This window comes from Folsomia candida, unplaced genomic scaffold, assembly GCF_002217175.1.
Source record: "Folsomia candida strain VU population unplaced genomic scaffold, ASM221717v1 Fcan01_Sc026, whole genome shotgun sequence".
NCBI classification, from domain to species: domain Eukaryota; kingdom Metazoa; phylum Arthropoda; class Collembola; order Entomobryomorpha; family Isotomidae; genus Folsomia; species Folsomia candida.
Genome location: NW_019091218.1, coordinates 110,712 through 128,242, shown reverse-complemented (window position 1 = coordinate 128,242; position 17,531 = coordinate 110,712). Strand labels below are relative to the sequence as shown.

Sequence of the window (17,531 nt, the reverse complement as noted above, 5' to 3'; positions counted from 1 at the left end):
TTGCTACGAAATTATGGCAAGAAGTCGCCATCTGAGGCTGAAAAGCAGAGAAATCTGAGTCCTGGCGATGTAAAACTGTCACATTTTAACATTTTAACATTTTAACATTTTATCAACACATAGAATAAATAGGTATATATATACTGTGATAAGAACCTGTTGGCTGGTTCATGTTTGATGGCTTAACTTGAATCAATTGTTAAACACGAAATGCACATATGTATGTATGTTTGCAGTACGAGATCCCATTCATAAAGATTTTTAGCAAGTTGTAATATTTACAAATTTCTTATATAATTTATTTTTCATACGACATAAATAAATTATTGCGGACATATTACGCAACGAAATGCAAATTAAATATTTGCCAGTCTAACAAGAATAGTTTCAGGTTTCCACTATGAAATTACGCTACCCCCTTTTTCCATAAAATTTATAAGACCTTAAAATTTGAAATTATTGGAGGGACTTAATCAAATTTTTGAAATTTAATTATTGTAACACACTACGTTATGGATAAGGAGACGAGATGGACGCTTAATTTGCAGAAATAGTTTAGATTGTTAGGTACAAACGTGTGTATGGAGTAATAAAATTTTGACATGATTCCCGTAAATTTGTTTCGAAACATCTCGTTTAGAGAAAAAGTATAATGAACTAGCTTATATGCCCGTCTTAAGGATGGCTGTATTCAAAATAGGAAAATACTGAAATGAGAACTAATACACAAATTACGTCAATAAAACTCAGAACATAAGTTTTTCCCCTCCAATAGGAACTCAGAAGTTATAAAAAGTACTCAAATTTCTAGTCGCAAGCTACTTAAGCTTTACTAATACACTTATAACCTCAGACACATGTGACAAGGCTAAGTTTTATACAGACGCGTGCTACTAATTCAACAAGTTATTTATGTCTTTGAAAATACACGGAGCTATGTACATCCCTGGACTATGGACATTATTCTCATTTCTGTCACTTCGTAAAACGCTATGAGCTCTGAGGATGAAAAACAGGTCGGTTCTCCAGAAAAATCGTCATTTTCGAAAACAGTCCAACTAGACATTCCTGTGAGAACTAGACGAGCAGCCAGAAATCCGAAATGGTTGGCCGCTAACCCGATAAATGTGCGTTCGACGCCACCCGTGATGGTGGTGGGAACTCCGCTGTAAATCGAAATGGATGGCGTTCTTGTGTCCGAGGGTCCCATAAATCTCATCGACAGGGTTGGAGGAAGTTCGAAATTATCGCAAACAAGTGACCCATCAAAAGAATCATTTCCGAAGGTTCTTAAAGTAGTGTAATTTGTCTCATCAAATCCAACCCAGCTACAAGATTTGATAATATTTCACATTATTCATCAACTAAAGGGTTGATTTAATTTGTGCCGATTTATCCGGTCAATGTTTGACATGCACGGTGGAAATATCGAGGTCAATTTTTTAGCGGAGATACATTGCTATGTAATTAGTCTTTAGGCAATTTATACTAATCATTCCCTTAATTAACTCATTTATTTTGACTTTGTGCTAATTGTCGTAAATTTGTTTCTGATCGCTAAAAATCATCGGCTCAAATTAAATAAAAGAGTTTATCATAACAACGTGTTTTATTATTTGCAATAACTAAAACTTGATAAAATTTTTATTTATTTAAAATACATTTAGGTCAGGGGTCGTCCATAATTAACATAACGCGAGAGAGGGGAGCGGTACTAATCATAAGGCTTCAATGATATCGTGGGATTTGCCCAAATGTTAAATGGGGAAAACGGGTTGTAGAAATTCGCGACTATTTTGCGCCACGTAATTTATCGACGGCCCCTCGTCATCCGAAACTAATTAAACTTTTAAGTAAGTATTCCTTACTATCCTCTGTAGCACGATGATTTAACCTCTCTCAAAAAGACCTGGTACCCTGTCAAATCCGGCTCTTTGGTTCGGAATCGAAGCGCGTTCCCTTCATGGTCAGGTTCCGTGAAGAATGTTAACTCCTGCGTGAATCCGAGCGCAACATGCAAGCAGCTGGCAAAGGAAAATAGTCGAAACAACATTGTGACTGGGTTTTTCGTGGAGATAAACTGATAAATTTGGCAAGAACGGATTGTATTTTATACGTACCTCCAACTCATTTCGGCATTGAGGGAAATGTATCAAGTTTTGCAAATTTGAATTTTGCAAGAGAGTGCTTTTAACCCACTTGAATATGTACGTGTTGGCCGTGTGTACATATGTTATACAATTGAAACTATATACAGGGTACATTAAATGTGCCGCAACAAGACTCTCGCTACAATGGACAATTCGGCAGAGGGAAAAAGCCCCAATCTCATAATGGGGAGGCAGACCATGTTCATCCCAGTTTATTTTTGACCATCGCAGTTTGATAGGTCAACTCTTTAGAAACAACATTTCCTGTGGAACTTGCACGGAGGCGCAATATTCGACATATTTTTGGGCTCGTTTTCCAGTCGAATTTGTGTTAATGGCGACAGATTCACCTTTTCGCGATCTTACCGAATTTTACTGCTCAAGTTCCGGAATAAATGTTGTCTCAAAAGATTTGCTACTTTGATCCAATATGGTTAAAATATGTATGGATAACCTGAAGTGAACATGGATTGCATTCCCACTGTCAGTTATGAGGATATGGGATTGAGATTTGTATTAATTATTCAAGTCTAGTAACAAACCTGATTGTTCACAATGACAACATTCTTAAGATATTAATTGAATAAGTGAACTTGTTCTATTCAAAGACAGATTCAAACTATTATTTATTAGTTCATTTCAATGTGCTTTTATAACATTGAGTTTGCATTCATACAAAAAGGATAATTTGGTGAAGCTGACCGAGGGCAGCGGAAATAGATCTAAAAACAGAATTAATAACACCCTTGAGTGCTTGGTTAAGTGCTAGAAGAATGCTAGCCTTCAATAAATGCATACCGACATTCCTGTAATAAAATGTCACCCGACATTTTAGCACATACATACAATACATCATAAAACATGTGTTCAAATTAGATTGCACTTAAGAACAGTTGAGGTCCTTGATCTATATTAAAATAGCCTAATATTCCACATTTTTCACATTCTCCCTCAAGCTAATTTGGAATGATGTTTTGATCCGGTTCCACGCTATCGGGGCTGAATACCCATGCTGGTAATTGATCAGGTCCTGGTGGTGCTCGTGGTTTTGGGGTCTTTATAACCTCAACCTTCACCTTTCTGTTGCAGTAGTAGCACAGGATAATCACCACGACAAGGATGCCAATTATGATCAGTAGTCCGACCAGGAGTCCTATCATCAAATGACCATGATCGTCGGTTCCAAAGCGATGTCCCTCGGCGTGGGGGTTGAAAATGTGTGTCAGCATTGGGTCTCTCATTAGCTCGGACATGTTGAGTCTTGGGTTGAGATGATGATTCGTTTTGATCGTGAACGCTGGATCAGGGCTCTCTTGGTGGATGATGTTGACCACTGACCCCACAAAGTCCTTTTCATTGATTTGGAATCTTGTCCCGACGGGCAGGATGAAGACCTCTTCTGGACAGGGCTGCAGTTGGTTCTCAATCGTGATCTGTGATTTCCAGCAGTAGATGTAAAGAAAGCCGTGATGTGATTTCACTTGAATCAGTTCTTTTTCATCTCCTGGTCTCCGAGTTTTGCAGGAGTTGATTCTGAAATGTGATCGGTCCTCCTCCTTATCGGGTAGGCACTCTTGTGTGGCAGCGTAGACGAGTTCATACGCACCAGTGATCTTCACGTTCAGAGCCACTGGACACCCGGATGGAGACAAGACTGCTGTCGTTGGACCGGTGTAGCTGGCTCGGCAGGTTTGATTTTCCGTTTGGACAATGAAATCAAATGGGTCCACGACCACCAGCGTCATGTTCGGGTCAATGGTTGGGATTGAGATTTCCATCTCCAGTGCGTTCCCATCCTTTGCTGTGAAGCCGCACCCATCTGCTGTAGCATGTTCCATTTGGCACGTTGTCGTCTCACACGGCAGGGAAATGTTGAGGTAGTCAAAGAGGAGTGGTGAGACAAATCCTCTTTTGAAATCTCGAGCTCCAGCCTTGATTATCGGGGTTCCAATCGTAAGACCCGACATGATGGATGACAGGACAAAGTGGGTACTTGGAGATTTGCTTTTGAGTTCATGGAAATCGCGTTCGTGGCTTTCCAGTTCTTCAGCCTATTGATTGAAATCTCTCCTCAGCTTTGGCAGGGCCACCTCGGTGAGATTTGTTTCTTTGTTCAAAACTTCCATCTCTCTATCCTGGGCAAGGATGACATCTTCGGCTTGTCCAAGTCTGCGACTGTTGGACACCGAGAGGAGAAAGTCGCCAACTGCTGCTCCAGCCATTACCAGTCCAACAACAATGATCGCGATGATAAGAACAAGTCTCCTCACTCGCTTGGACCTTGGTTTGCGTTTGTTGACCTGATCAGGTTCTTTTCGTTTGGAAGCAGGGCACATCTTCTCTAGTTCCTTCAGGAATTTGTTTTGGTAGGCCTCTTCACACATCCTTCTGGCGTCTTGCAGGGTTTCGTAGTGCATCATGCTTGCATTGATGAGGATGCAAGGGCTGATTAATTGGAGCTTCACAAAGACCTTCTCATACCCGCTGATGATGGGAATCTTTGACTTTCTCCACAGGATTGGACGTGAACTGGTGATGTGGACTGCGTCACTTGGGCTTGTCACAATTAGAAACATGACCAGCAACCAATTCAGCATTCCCAATTTTCTCGATTGGCGAGGTCCCCTTTCATTTCCGGTATTGGCTCGTTCATTATCCTCCACGGAGAGGTGAGCATGAAGTGGACTTGCAGGTTCTGGGGGTTCAGGGTTTTTGTTGTTGGGGTCAATTTCTCCCTCACTTTCTCCCTCAATTTCTCCCTCAATTTGAGCATGGGGTGCTTCAATCATTCCCAGGCGAGACCGATTTTCCACAAATTTTGCTCTCCCAAGTGGTTTGGTGAAGATGTCTGCTCGTTGTTCGTTGGTAGACACGTATCGGGTTGATATCTGATTGGATTCATTTAATTCCCTCACGAAGTGGTACTTGACATCGATGTGCTTTGTACGCTTGTGAAACTCTGGGTTTTCAACAAGTCGTATTGCACTCGTGTTGTCCGCGAAGACGGGGGTGGGGCCCTGTGGTAATCCCAGCTCCTTCAGGAAAGCTCGCAACCACATTCCTTCTCGTGCACCATACGCCACGGCTATGTACTCGGCTTCTGTTGATGATAATGATACCACCTCTTGCTTCTGGGCTGCCCATGAGATGAGACTTTCCCCCAGGAAAGCGGCGTATCCCGATGTTGACCTTCGGTCGTTTCGATCGCCAGCATAGTCCATCCCTGATGCGGCTGCGACATTCTCTGGCCCAATGTCCGGGTTTGCTACAATAGTTGCAATTCCCCTTTCTCTTTTGATTGGAATTGCTGTTCTGAGCTTGATTTCCATTGTTGCCAGATTTATTCTTGCCACCGCCACCTCCGTGTCGGTGCTGCTCTTTATGTCCTGGTCCAGCAGCGAAGGCAACATTGGACGGAGCTTGAGAATCAGGTTCACTGCTGCTGGGATTGTGCATGAGGTCCAGGTTCTTGAGACGGATGTGAAGATTCTCAAGAGTTTGCTCGGCTTTAGCTACCGAATCCCATGCCATCCGGAAAGATGCATATTTAGACGGAAGAGCTGTCAGGATTCGCAAGATTATGGCAGATTTGGCCTGTGGGACACCCAGCTCAGAGAGGGAATTGGCCATTTTCTCAATCTCCCCCATCCCTTCAACGGCAGATTGCTCATTGCCAATTTGGTAAGTGAAGAATCTGGTTTGGGTCTGGTCTTTGTTTAGCGACGAGGTGTCATCATGCATCTTTTGCAGCTTCTCCCAGATTTCTTTTGCAGACCCCAGGTTGCTGACGTGATGTATTTAACGATCGTCCAGCAGTGGGATCGTGCAGCTTCTGGCTATTGCATCGTTTTTCTTCCACTTTGCAATGTCATCCTGGTTGCTGCCACTGGGTGCTGGCTCGACCGTAGTACCCGTGCAGTGGCCCCAGAGTTCAACAGCTTGGAGGGCGGTGCTCACCTCCAACTTCCACCGAGGATAATTGTCCCCGTTGAGTGGCTTGATGTGAGATGTCAGTGGCTTCACTTTAAAGAACTGCAACTGCACTCTCAATTTATTTGTGAACTTGTAATATGAGCTAACTCACTGCTCTAATTACTCACAAGGTTCGTATCAAGTATCAAGTTCAACAGCAGGAATGCACAATTTGCACTTTTTGTGTATCTGTAGAATCGACTAACTCACTGTCGTACTACACACAAAGTTTATCCGATGCACTTATCGTGAATAACAAATTGTCAATTCTTCACTGCTCTTTTTGTCTCGATTTACCTCACTAAGTGGAAAAACTCACTATGTGGAAAACTGTGTATTGAGAGAAGTGATTGGAACTACTTCGTCTCAGTGTGCCTCACTAAAGTGGAACTGTATAATGAGAGAAGAGTAATTAGAACTACTTCATCTCAGTGTACCTCACTTAAGTGGAAAACTGTGATGAGAAAAGTGATTGGAACTTTTTGTCTCAACTAACCTCACTCGTTATTAGAGTGGAAAACGTGTGATGAGAGAAGCTTGGACTTCGTCTCGCCTCACTTGGAAGTGGAAAACGTGTGATGAGAGAAGCTTGGACTTCGTCTCGCCTCACTTGGAAGTGGAAAACTTGTGGTTCGGAACCACGCTTTGCTACCAAATTGAATAAGTGAACTTGTTCTATTTAAAGACAGATTCAAACTATTATTTATTAGTTCATTTCAATGTGCTTTTATAACATTGAGTTTGCATTCATACAAAAAGGATAATTTGGTGAAGCTGACCGAGGGCAGCGGAAATAGATCTAAAAACAGAATTAATAACACCCTTGAGTGCTTGGTTAAGTGCTAGAAGAATGCTAGCCTTCAATAAATGCATACCGACATTCCTGTAATAAAATGTCACCCGACATTTTAGCACATACATACAATACATCATAAAACATGTGTTCAAATTAGATTGCACTTAAGAACAGTTGAGATCCTTGATCTATATTAAAATAGCCTAATATTCCACATTTTTCACAATATTGCATGTCAGAGACCAAACTTCGATAACTAAATGAAATTCGAATTACTCGCATTTTCAATTGTAGTGAGACATTTCAACCACTCTGAACTTGTAGTTGAGTATTAACTTATCACGCACGTGTGGTGGAGTAGTTGGCTGGAATTTTATCAGTTGGCATTGATAATTGATAAGTACGATACGTACACCTAAATTAAGAATGTACATTTATTTTATATGCATACATAGCTGTACTTTATTTAAGTATTTACTTACATTACATAGATCAAGTATTAGAACATCGGCATTCGCCATCTCGTAGACCAAATGTTTCAAAATGTTTTAATCTTTACATAAATTAGTATTTAGTATAATTAGTATAAGAAAACACTTATGTAAGTACATACTTCTGCATTAGTTTTATCCAAGTTTTTATTCCAATCATGAGTAACAATAATGAAAACCGGAATCTGTTCAGACACAAAAAGCTTTAATTTGGATAAGATTCTCAGCGTTCGTAGAGCCGATTTTTATGAGTTTAACGGTACTACTAATTTGGAATTACTCCTCCCCATCGCTTACAATGGAACCTTTTTTCAAGCTACACGAGATAAGCTTAGTGACTTATACTAAAAAATCAAGCTAAAAATTAGAAATGACGTGGTACTTATCCTTCCGTTGAATGGGCACTTGGAGGTCAAATATTTGAGGGCAAAGTTCACAGTAGCGGCCTGTTTTTTTCTCAAGCGGGCGAGCGGAGGAGTGAAAATTTTCTCCTGCGAGGTCACTCCGCTGCCTTCACTCTCGCGTTTTCGGGTTTGCACTTTCATTCAATGCACATTATTCTTGATAAAATTTCACAACCTCGTAAATTGGTGCATACATTCACATAATTTTATATTTACTTTTTAAATCGATCCTACTATCCACCGATGCGTAATAAAAAAGTATCAATTAATTCCCCGTTTTCGCAATCAATAAAATTAACATCATGCACTATACCACCTAATAAGAATAAGAGTAATTTCGTAATTTACATAAGTGCTAATAGCTATTCATTTACCACCGATTTTCATTTTCTTCAATAAGTATGTAATTGTAAGTTATCTCGTGCAGATTTTCTAGTAAAACTTCAGCAATTAAGAAATGTTCTTCATCTGGGTCCGATTCATCATCCTCGAAATTGTATTATTTGGATGAATGTTTTAGCGACGCACTTATAATTTACCGCACCCATCGTCACTTTTTTAAGGATCGATTTAAAAAGTAAATATAAAATTATATGAATGTATGCACCAATTTACGAGATTGTGAAATTTTATCAAGAATAATGTGCATTGAATGAAAGTGCAAACCCGAAAACGCGAGAGTGAAGGAAGCGGAGTTACCTCGAAGGTGAAAATTTTCACTCCTCCGCTCGCCCGCTTGAGAAAAAAACAGTCCGCTACTGTGAACTTTGCCCTCAAATATTTGACCTCCAAGTGCCCATTCAACGGAAAGATAAGTACCACGTCATTTCTAATTTTTAGCTTGATTTTTTAGTACAAGTCACTAAGCTTATCTCGTGTAGCTTGAAAAAAGGTTCCATTGTTAGTGGGAGGGGTTCAAAGTTGGAAAAACTCGTTCCGTCTGCGATTTTTAGCACTATGACGTGTTAACATTTTTGAAAACGGTTTTCGCCAAAAGTTTTCTAATTTTGTTTCCTACAACCGTTTTTAACCGTTTTTCGAAATTCACAAAACCAATTTTGTGAATTAATTGGCCGTATGAAAATCAAAAACCAACAGTGCGGAGTTGATATAGCCCGAGTTAGGCCAACGAAGTTATGAGTCAATCCCACTTTTTGCATGAAATTTTATCGTAAATGCATATCAAACAAGTTTCAAATTTAAATTGGGTTTTCCAATTTAAATTCATGTTCCTCTAACAGTAAATATGCATTAGCAGCATATGAGACAAACTTCAGGATAGGGTTGTCAAGTTACGCGCAAAAAAACAACCCCTAACTTGTAGCGAGTTTATGGAGCAACGTTTACATAAATTTGGACGCATGCCTAATGGCCCGCGAAATTTAGTTGCGCCACTGTTCACTTTGCCGCAATTTCTGTAATTTCTTTCGAAACTTGTGTATCTGTACATGGCGAAACACTATTGCACGCAAAAACATATGCCCGACTGTTGCGTAAATTTGCAAACATATAAATTTTTGTCTTGCCAGTGTTCCGAAATATTTAAACTATCGCAAAATATATACCAAATTTTACGTTTGTACGTTCACTTAGCATAGAAGCTAGCCAATGTATTAGCCAATATTAAAAGTATATGTATGGACTATTTAGTCCTACTTATATACATAAGCAGTGGCGGCGGAAGATGACTCATCGGGGGGACATTTGATATCCTGTCAATTTTAATAAGTCTTCTTATATCCTACAACGCTAATGCCCCCAGGAGGACGTCAGCTTCCGCCGCCACTGTACTAAAGTATGTGTAACTAATATTTAAACAACCTTAATTTCATCTGGACTACAAGTGACGTAATGGTAGCATCAAAGGAAGGCGATTAGAATATTCAGGAATTTTGGGAAAATGTTTAGTCAGGCGAACCCCAGGTACCCACACTCAAAACAAAACGGTGTCAATATATGACTTAACCGCCTTGGTTACAATTGTGAGTCCGAGTAGTAATGAAATTTTTCCGTCCGTTCATAACATTATAATCATAACATTATAATCTTGTTCATAAGGTACCGGTATCAAAATCATCATAACTCGGATTCAACATTTTAACCAAGGTGGTTAAGTCATATATTGACACCGCCGCGGCGGTGTTGATTTAAAAAATTTTTGTTTTGCATGTTTCCCCCTGTGGTGGTAGTCCCCCAATCAAAGTCCTGAACATTTTTGTCTTTGTTATGCGTGGGAACGAATTATGTTTTTTGTTTGTGACGGTGTCCATACCAAACCTTGAAGCCTTGGCAGCTGGATTTTTTATTTTTGAATTTCCATCAAAAATAGGTAACAGACCATGAAATTAGTGTAACAGAAGAAAAATTTTGAAAAAAAGTTGATACAACCCTCCGTAATGAGGATTTTTGTGATCTAGAGTAGGGTTCGTAGTACGGCGATGTTTTTGCTATTGTTTGACCTAGAAAGCTGAAATTTCGGATTCTACACCGTCTTGAGTGTCCCCAGGCGGGACTTTTTCGTTTTAAGGTCTAATGTCGAAAATGACCTCAAAACCGGTCACTTTTCGACATGCACATTTCCACATTGTTTTATACATAAATATGATGTCAAGTCTCACATAACCCCATAAATTGGGTATCGTGAGAAAGGTCTCGGCAAGTGGATTAAGAATATATATACTTTGTGGGGTCTGAGACCACCCTCTGATTTTCTAGAATTCAAAAAATGTTGAGAGTTTTGGGATACAAAACTTAACACAGGAGCAGATTGAGAGCCAACATAGCAAAAGAACGGTGAAAACTCAACATTACTCATTGGCCTCTAACTGATCAGGGGGTGGTCCCAGACCCCACAAAGTATATATATTCTGAGACCTTTCTCACGATACCCCATTTATGGGGTTATGTGAGACTTGACATCATATGTATAAAACCATGGGAAAATGTGCATGTCGAAAAGTGACCGGTTTTGAGGTCATTTTCGACATTAGCCCTTAAAACGAAAAAGTCCCGCCTGGGGACACTCAAGACGGTGTAGAATACGAAATTTCAGCTTTCTAGCCCAAAAACTGACGAAAAAATCGCCGTACTACGAACCCTATTCCAGATCGCAAAAACGGCCATTACAAAGGACTGAAACAATTTTTTTTCTAAATTTTTCCTCGATTACACTAATTTCATGGTCTGTGACCTATTTTTGATGGAAATTCAAAAATAAAAAATCCAGCTGCCAAGGCTTCAAGGTTTGGTATGGACACCGTCTTGTTCAAAAAGTTTTCTACCGTGTGAGATAACAAATTTGCTACAGCTACAGTGTCGGACAGATGTCTACGTCCACATAGTCGCGTCAATTTCATTTTCAAATTGTCACTGAACTACTGAACCAATTTTCATCATTGATATATCTAATTCTCACAAATTTAACGTAATTTCATAAAACATATGAGTTATTTCTGAAAATTCTGGGAAAACTGAGAATCATAGTGCAGAGCGAGAGAGGATGAAATTTGAGCGGACAAAAGTCTACGTCCACTTCACTTTAATTGTCAACAACAAAAATCTCTCCAATTTATAAAATCAGGTAACTTAATAAATCTATCAATAACATATGCCGCATTAATTTTTAAATAATTTTCTTCCAGAAAAATATGATGGCGTCGACACGCAAGGAAATTCCTATCGCTATTCGAGATCTTGTCATTCAGGACTGGAAGGGTGGACAAAAAGGGGGCTGTCGCAGAGACAAATATGGACCAAGTATAAATTAGCAAGGACAACCATCCAGACAATCATTAAGAACTTTAAAGCTAATGGTTCAGTCCAAAACAAGGTCAGAAGTGGTCGAAAACCCATTTTGGCTCACCGAGAAGTACGCCACAGAGCAGTCCGGAAGCCTCTTATTGTACCGAGGAATGCAACCAAACGAGTGAAGTTTGCCAGAGACCACATTTCCAAGCCACAAACATTCTGGGACATATTTTATGGACTGACGAGTCAAAGTTCAATGTCTGTGGGTCAGATGGGCGTCGTAGAGTGTGGAGGTATCCAAAAGAAGCTTTGAATCCAAAAAATCTCAACCCCACAGTTAAGCACGGCGGCGGGTCGGTAATGGTGTGGGGATGCATGGCTTCAAGTGGGGCAGGAAAAATGGAATTTGTTGACGGAATTATGGACCAATACAGGTACCAGGGAATACTTGACCGTAATATCCAGGAATCTGTTCGAAAACTTGGACTTGGACGACGATTTGTCTTCCAACAAGACAACGATCCGAAACACTCTGCCACGTACACCATGGAATACTTCAAGAAAAAAAAATTTCGAAGCTAGAATGGCCTCCCCAATCTCCAGACTTGAATCCCATTGAGCATCTGTGGGACCACATTGAAAGAGAAATAAGAAAACAATCTTTTTCAGGAATTCCGGGCCTTAAATCCAGAATTCGTGAAGTTTGGGAAACCATTTCTGAAGATGTGACCAAGAATTTGGTAAACTCTATGACTCGACGCCTTGAAGCCGTCCTTAAAGCGAACGGAGGCCCAACCAAATATTAAAAATTAATTGTTATAACATTCCTTATAAATTACAGTTTTTTTTGTATGTTTTCTCTTACTGGACGTTGACTTTTGTCCATCCAATTGTTTTCATTTTGAATTAAAATACATCTCTGGCCTAAAATAAATTTTTTAGCGGAAAACTAATAATGTGCTATGAAATTACGTTAAATTTGTGAGAATTTGATATATCAATGATGAAAATTGGTTCAGTAGTTCAGTGACAATTTGAAAATGAAATTGACGCGACTATGTGGACGTAGACATCTGTCCGACACTGTATTTCAATAAGTTCACCTTTCTGTTTTTTAGTGAAGGGGCGTAATTAAAAAAACTCCCATCTTTGTTCGATTGTTGATAATTGTTTTGCAGATACATAAGTAAATTAATAATACTTGATTTTGTGTTGCTGATTGTCTTTTTATCATCATAAATATTATGATATGTGTACACAGATATACCTTTTTTTAATATAGTTGCATTCCTTGTATCTGCATCGCGTATGATTTTGTTTTTGTTTACATCCATGTGACAGTACAAACTTACCCAACCTAATTTAACAAAGATTTACTTGTGTGAGCCATGACTCTTTTGAGTGTAAATAATATTTCCAAATACATACGAAATTCATAATGTATTTAATCTATGTAAATTAACGTAAATAATGAGTTGAGTTCCTCCTATGAATTTTTGCTGCAGAGTGAAATCAAATGTAAAGTGAAGCGAGTGTATATCATATAGGAAGAAAGTAATTTGCAAATAGGTCAACAAAATCGCACACAATTTTATCATCCTTTTGTATTGTTTTGCTTAATCCTTGATAACATATGGGCGTAGACAAATTTATTGCTCGATAATCAAATAAAGGCTGACGTACATATTTGCAATTAAACTAATTTCTGTAAACGGAAAATTAATGAAATATAGCTAATAATTGAACAGGACCTTTGGCATAAAAGTCAGGATGCAGCTCTTAGTCCTACATACTTCGTCTTTTTCGTACACTACCACCAATCAAATTTTTATTGAAGAAACGCCAAAATGCCAGGGTAAATCAAAAATTGTGTTAAATTTTATTTAAAAAAATCCATAACTGTTTTCCTTATTCCACAGTTGCAACTGTCTAACATTTTGCAATACGTCGTCCTGCTTTTGCAAAAACAATCGACGATTTTGCAACTCTACTTGCGAATGTTGCAGTGATGGCGATTCGTCCTGCAGGAATGGAGGGCGCCCGGCTCCTAAAATGGAAAGGACCACGACTTCTACTCCGAAAGCAAAAGTAGTCAAACCCAGTCCATCAAAGGGTGCTTGTACCAGAAAAAAATGAGACTTTAAATATGTAGATTTATTTTGAGAATTTTTTGACATTTATGTATGAATGTAGTTCTAACGTTTGTATTACTGGCGGTCTTACATATGGGAAAATAAATAAATTAAAATAAGTGTCCTGACCAGTGTTTCTGCTGTTAAAAAACACCTGCACGAACTTAGGAGGGGAACCTCACTAGTTGCCACCCACAGATCTCGATGCCCTTTGGATATGTTAGAGCACCCCATGAGTGAACAACAACCCCCAAGTGGTTTGATGCCATGGCGACATTTGCGCCCGCCACACCCTCTTAAAGGCGTCAAAAACACGAAAAAAGACCTGTTTTCACTCAATAAAACCCTCGCCAAAAATCCAATTTCTATAGGATTCTGAAAATATTGCACCATTATACCCTTAGATAGTTGTGTTATCATATCCAGTATCAAACTCAACTTTTTTGAAATTTTTATTTTTTCGAAGACGTACACCTGGTCAGGAAATTTTCGAAAATATTAAAAAAATTTGAAAAATGTATTTTGGTGTCGGATATTATAAAACAGCTATCTGGGAGTATAATGGTGCAAAATTTTGAAATTTCGGCCAAATTTGAATTTTTGGCGAGCGTTTGAAGATGCCGATTTTCGTGTTTTTAACGCCTTTGAGTGGGTGTGGCGGGCGCAAATGTGGCCATGGCATCAAACCACTTGGGGGTTGTTGTTCACTCATGGGGTGCTCCAACATATCCAAAGGGCATCGAGATCTGTGGGTGGCAACTAGTGAGGTATTCCTCCTTAGTGCATAAAAATGTTTTTCAACATTTCATAACCCCCAATAAAAATCCAAAAAAGTGCATCAAAATGCACGAAAATTCACGAAAATCGTTTACATCCAAATAATATTAGACTAACGGATTTTTACAATAGATAGATAACTTGATATTACCCCAATTTTATAGGTAGTAAACTGTATTATTTCTTGAAAATATGAAATTCCCTACATAAATCGCACAACTTATTTTTACACATTTTCGTGCCTTTTCGCGTGTATTTATGCGTTTTATGCATTTTGTGCATTTTTATGCACCATTCATAAATAAAATTAATTTCGTGTGCACAAAAAGAAACACTGGTCCTGACCATATTAATGGAAAAGATGGGAATACTTATGCTGGATGGAAATATGTATATAGCATTGTACAACGACGAAAAAAATAATGTAGTGGCGATCTAATTTCCAGTAGAAATATTAGAATCACCCGTTATTTATTGCTAAATATGTAATAAATAATTTCTAAGCGTTATCTACATAAGCCCATTTAAACTCTTGTTGACCATAATTCTATGAGAAAAAAACTCCCTTGAATACGATATTGATTCCATAACTACATCTGATAGCAACCAATCAAATTTTCATGATTTCATAAAAATACCATATGTTTTTCAACCAGTTTTCAATTTCTAAGGTTGTCTACAATAAAATAAACCCAAAACAGAAGAGCTTAGATGTGGTGAAGAATGGTGGAGAAATTAACTTTTTATCTGACAAAATACTTCGTGACAAATATCGCAAAACATGTATTTTGACGGCTATAAAAAGATAATTTATTTTCGTACGACTGCGGTATTCTCCATGTAGATTGTTGTCTCTTTGTGGTGTAACGGCCCTTAAAACCTAAATCCTGGGCACAACGGTGCTTAAAACACGGCATTTTGACCAAGTAATTTTCCCACCCCTGTCTTTTTGCTTGTCTATTCGTCCTTCTCTCGGTGGACGCGATAACTCCTAAAACACGTTAATTTGTCGAGTTTTGCTTTGTTATATCAACACATAATTTGTAAAACAGGGATAGGTTCGTTGGCCAATCTTGTTACACTTCTCCTGATCCCTGAAACCAGGCCCGTAGCGACGTGTTGTCCGGCCTGGAGAGTTTTGCCGTGGTACGGCCTCATATGCACCCGAAAATTATTGAATCCCTAATTTTACCTAGTGTACATTATTGCTGACCCTGATTTTACCTAGTGTACATTATTGTTGACCCTGATTTTACCTAGTGTACATTATTGCTGACCCTGATTTTACCTAGTGTACATTATTGCTGACCCTGATTTTACCTAGTGTACATTATTGCTGACCCTGATTTTACCTAGTGTACATTATTACCTGATTTTACCTAGTGTACTTCATTTCTGACCCTGATTTACCCAGTGTACTATATTGTTGACCCTGGCGGTACGGCCCCTCGGGCCGTACGGCCTGGAGAGTGTCTCTCCACCTCTCTCCACTGTCGCTACGGCGCTGCCTGAAACGCCCAGCACCTTAGCTAATTAAGAAACACTACTATCTTCATATTAACTAAGGAAAACATAGGGCTCTGTAGATACACAGCCTGTCTCTGACAATAACTAGCAATGCGCTACCAAATTTATCTATCTAAACCACTTGCCTAAGTTCTCGTAAAGCGTTTTGCAATATGTCCAGAAGCTTCTGCGTGCACATTTTATATTGATTTTAAACTTAACAAAAACTAGAACATTTCTGGCACTATGTTTTAATAAATATAGTATATGCTTCCAATTTCTACTAATTAGTATAACGATTTCTACCCAAAAAGTAAAGACGGATGTCAAAATCAATATCCCAAATAGATAAAATACCACTAGTATATTTCCTTTCAAACTTAGCGGTGTGCTATCCTTGCTTTTGTCTTGCTTTCCCTTTAAGCTGTTAAAGTACTCAATTATAGTATACCATTTCCTCACGATCCCCGACTGTACCAATTACCGTATTCTGTCAAGTATTGCTGGATTTTCCCAGTCTTTAAGGCTGAACCCTCTCATTGCGTTTGCAATGCCTTGTTTCCCCTTAAGGACGACATCAGGGGCAAAGGTTTCTTTACTTGAAGATTTAAGCAAATGATAGACCTCGTCAGCCTCATCTTCTCTACCGATAAATGCTGTCCTACGACAACCAACTAAATCGGAAGCATATGTTTTATTCTCGCCCAAAATTATTTCCTGTATACTTGGTGGAACCCGGAGTAGCTTGTCAATAGAATAAGCAAGCATAAGCTGCGTGTTGTTCTTCAACGCTTCTCTTTCATACGTTTTTTTATATACTTCCCACCAACCAAAGTTAGTATACCTTCCAATTAACAAATTGTTCGTTAATTTTGTTTTTGGTTTATCCACTTCAGCGAAAAAGTATTCGTTGTAAGGTTTCCCATAAAAGGTGAAATTAAGCTGGACAAGTTCCTCAAATTTGGTAAATAATGTTGGGGGATAGGGGAAAGTTAGATCCGTGATATTGCTTCCTTTATACGCATTTGTTAGTACAAGAAGACTGATAATCCAGGTAAGGGTAACGAGTATTTTCAACCTATTTCTTGTTCGGATTTCTGTATTATCGTTGCCTCTGTCTAACTCCCAAAAGTTGTCACCTTGTCCCAACAAGGAGTTGAAAAAAGGTAATATCAAATCACCAAGCTTATAACTCCTTACTGCGAAAAGGATAATTAGTACGAAACATGAAAACAAGATAAAAATCCAGGTGACAATATCGTACGAACTTGTGAAATGTTTCCATCCCAAACTTTTACTGTATTCTTTAATCCCGTCACAAGTCACAAATTTATAAGAGGATTCTGCAAAAATCCCAAATCTAGAAAAATAATTCGGTTCTTCGTAAAATGGTAGGGCAGATTTGTAATAATAATTCGAGTGATTTTTCTCTAGTATCCATTCCCTCGGGTAGAATCGTTTCTTCGGATGAGTTTTGTTGCCAAGAGGTTTGATTCCTATGCTCACATTAGAGGGTTCCACAAGATACTTGAGAAACACCAGGTTGACATTCAATC

The 17,531-nt window shown here is 38.8% G+C and overlaps 1 protein-coding gene and 2 long non-coding RNA genes across 5 annotated transcripts; 1 reads left to right on the top strand and 2 right to left on the bottom strand.

Annotated features, from left to right (window-relative positions):
• Positions 1-2,759: 2,759 nt before the first annotated feature.
• LOC118438751 lies at positions 2,760-5,586 on the bottom strand. The gene is made up of 2 exons (XM_035859472.1): positions 2,949-5,586; positions 2,760-2,872 (listed from the first exon to the last, which is right to left on the bottom strand). The coding sequence occupies exon 1, from the start codon at positions 5,558-5,560 to the stop codon at positions 4,202-4,204; it is 1,359 nt and encodes a 452-aa protein (XP_035715365.1). The 5' UTR covers positions 5,561-5,586; the 3' UTR covers positions 2,760-2,872; positions 2,949-4,201.
• A 1,214-nt stretch (positions 5,587-6,800) lies between these two features.
• LOC118438755 lies at positions 6,801-11,202 on the bottom strand. 3 transcript variants are annotated; one of them, XR_004837049.1, is made up of 7 exons: positions 11,095-11,202; positions 9,943-10,032; positions 9,635-9,745; positions 7,532-7,594; positions 7,401-7,471; positions 6,998-7,333; positions 6,801-6,921 (listed from the first exon to the last, which is right to left on the bottom strand). It is a non-coding gene; the product is annotated as an uncharacterized LOC118438755 (long non-coding RNA). The 3 variants fall into 3 exon arrangements; XR_004837048.1 differs by having other exon boundaries at positions 6,801-7,333; positions 9,916-10,032; XR_004837047.1 differs by having other exon boundaries at positions 6,801-7,333.
• Positions 11,203-13,294: 2,092 nt separating this feature from the next.
• Positions 13,295-13,821, top strand: LOC110859546. Its single transcript, XR_002548869.2, has 2 exons — positions 13,295-13,415; positions 13,480-13,821. It is a non-coding gene; the product is annotated as an uncharacterized LOC110859546 (long non-coding RNA).
• Positions 13,822-17,531: the final 3,710 nt, after the last annotated feature.

What these genes read in the sequence shown, in the direction of transcription:
- LOC118438751 (XM_035859472.1), bottom strand. Translation starts at nt 5,560, where the DNA reads ATGTTGCCTTCGCTGCTGGACCAGGACATAAAGAGCAGCACCGACACG.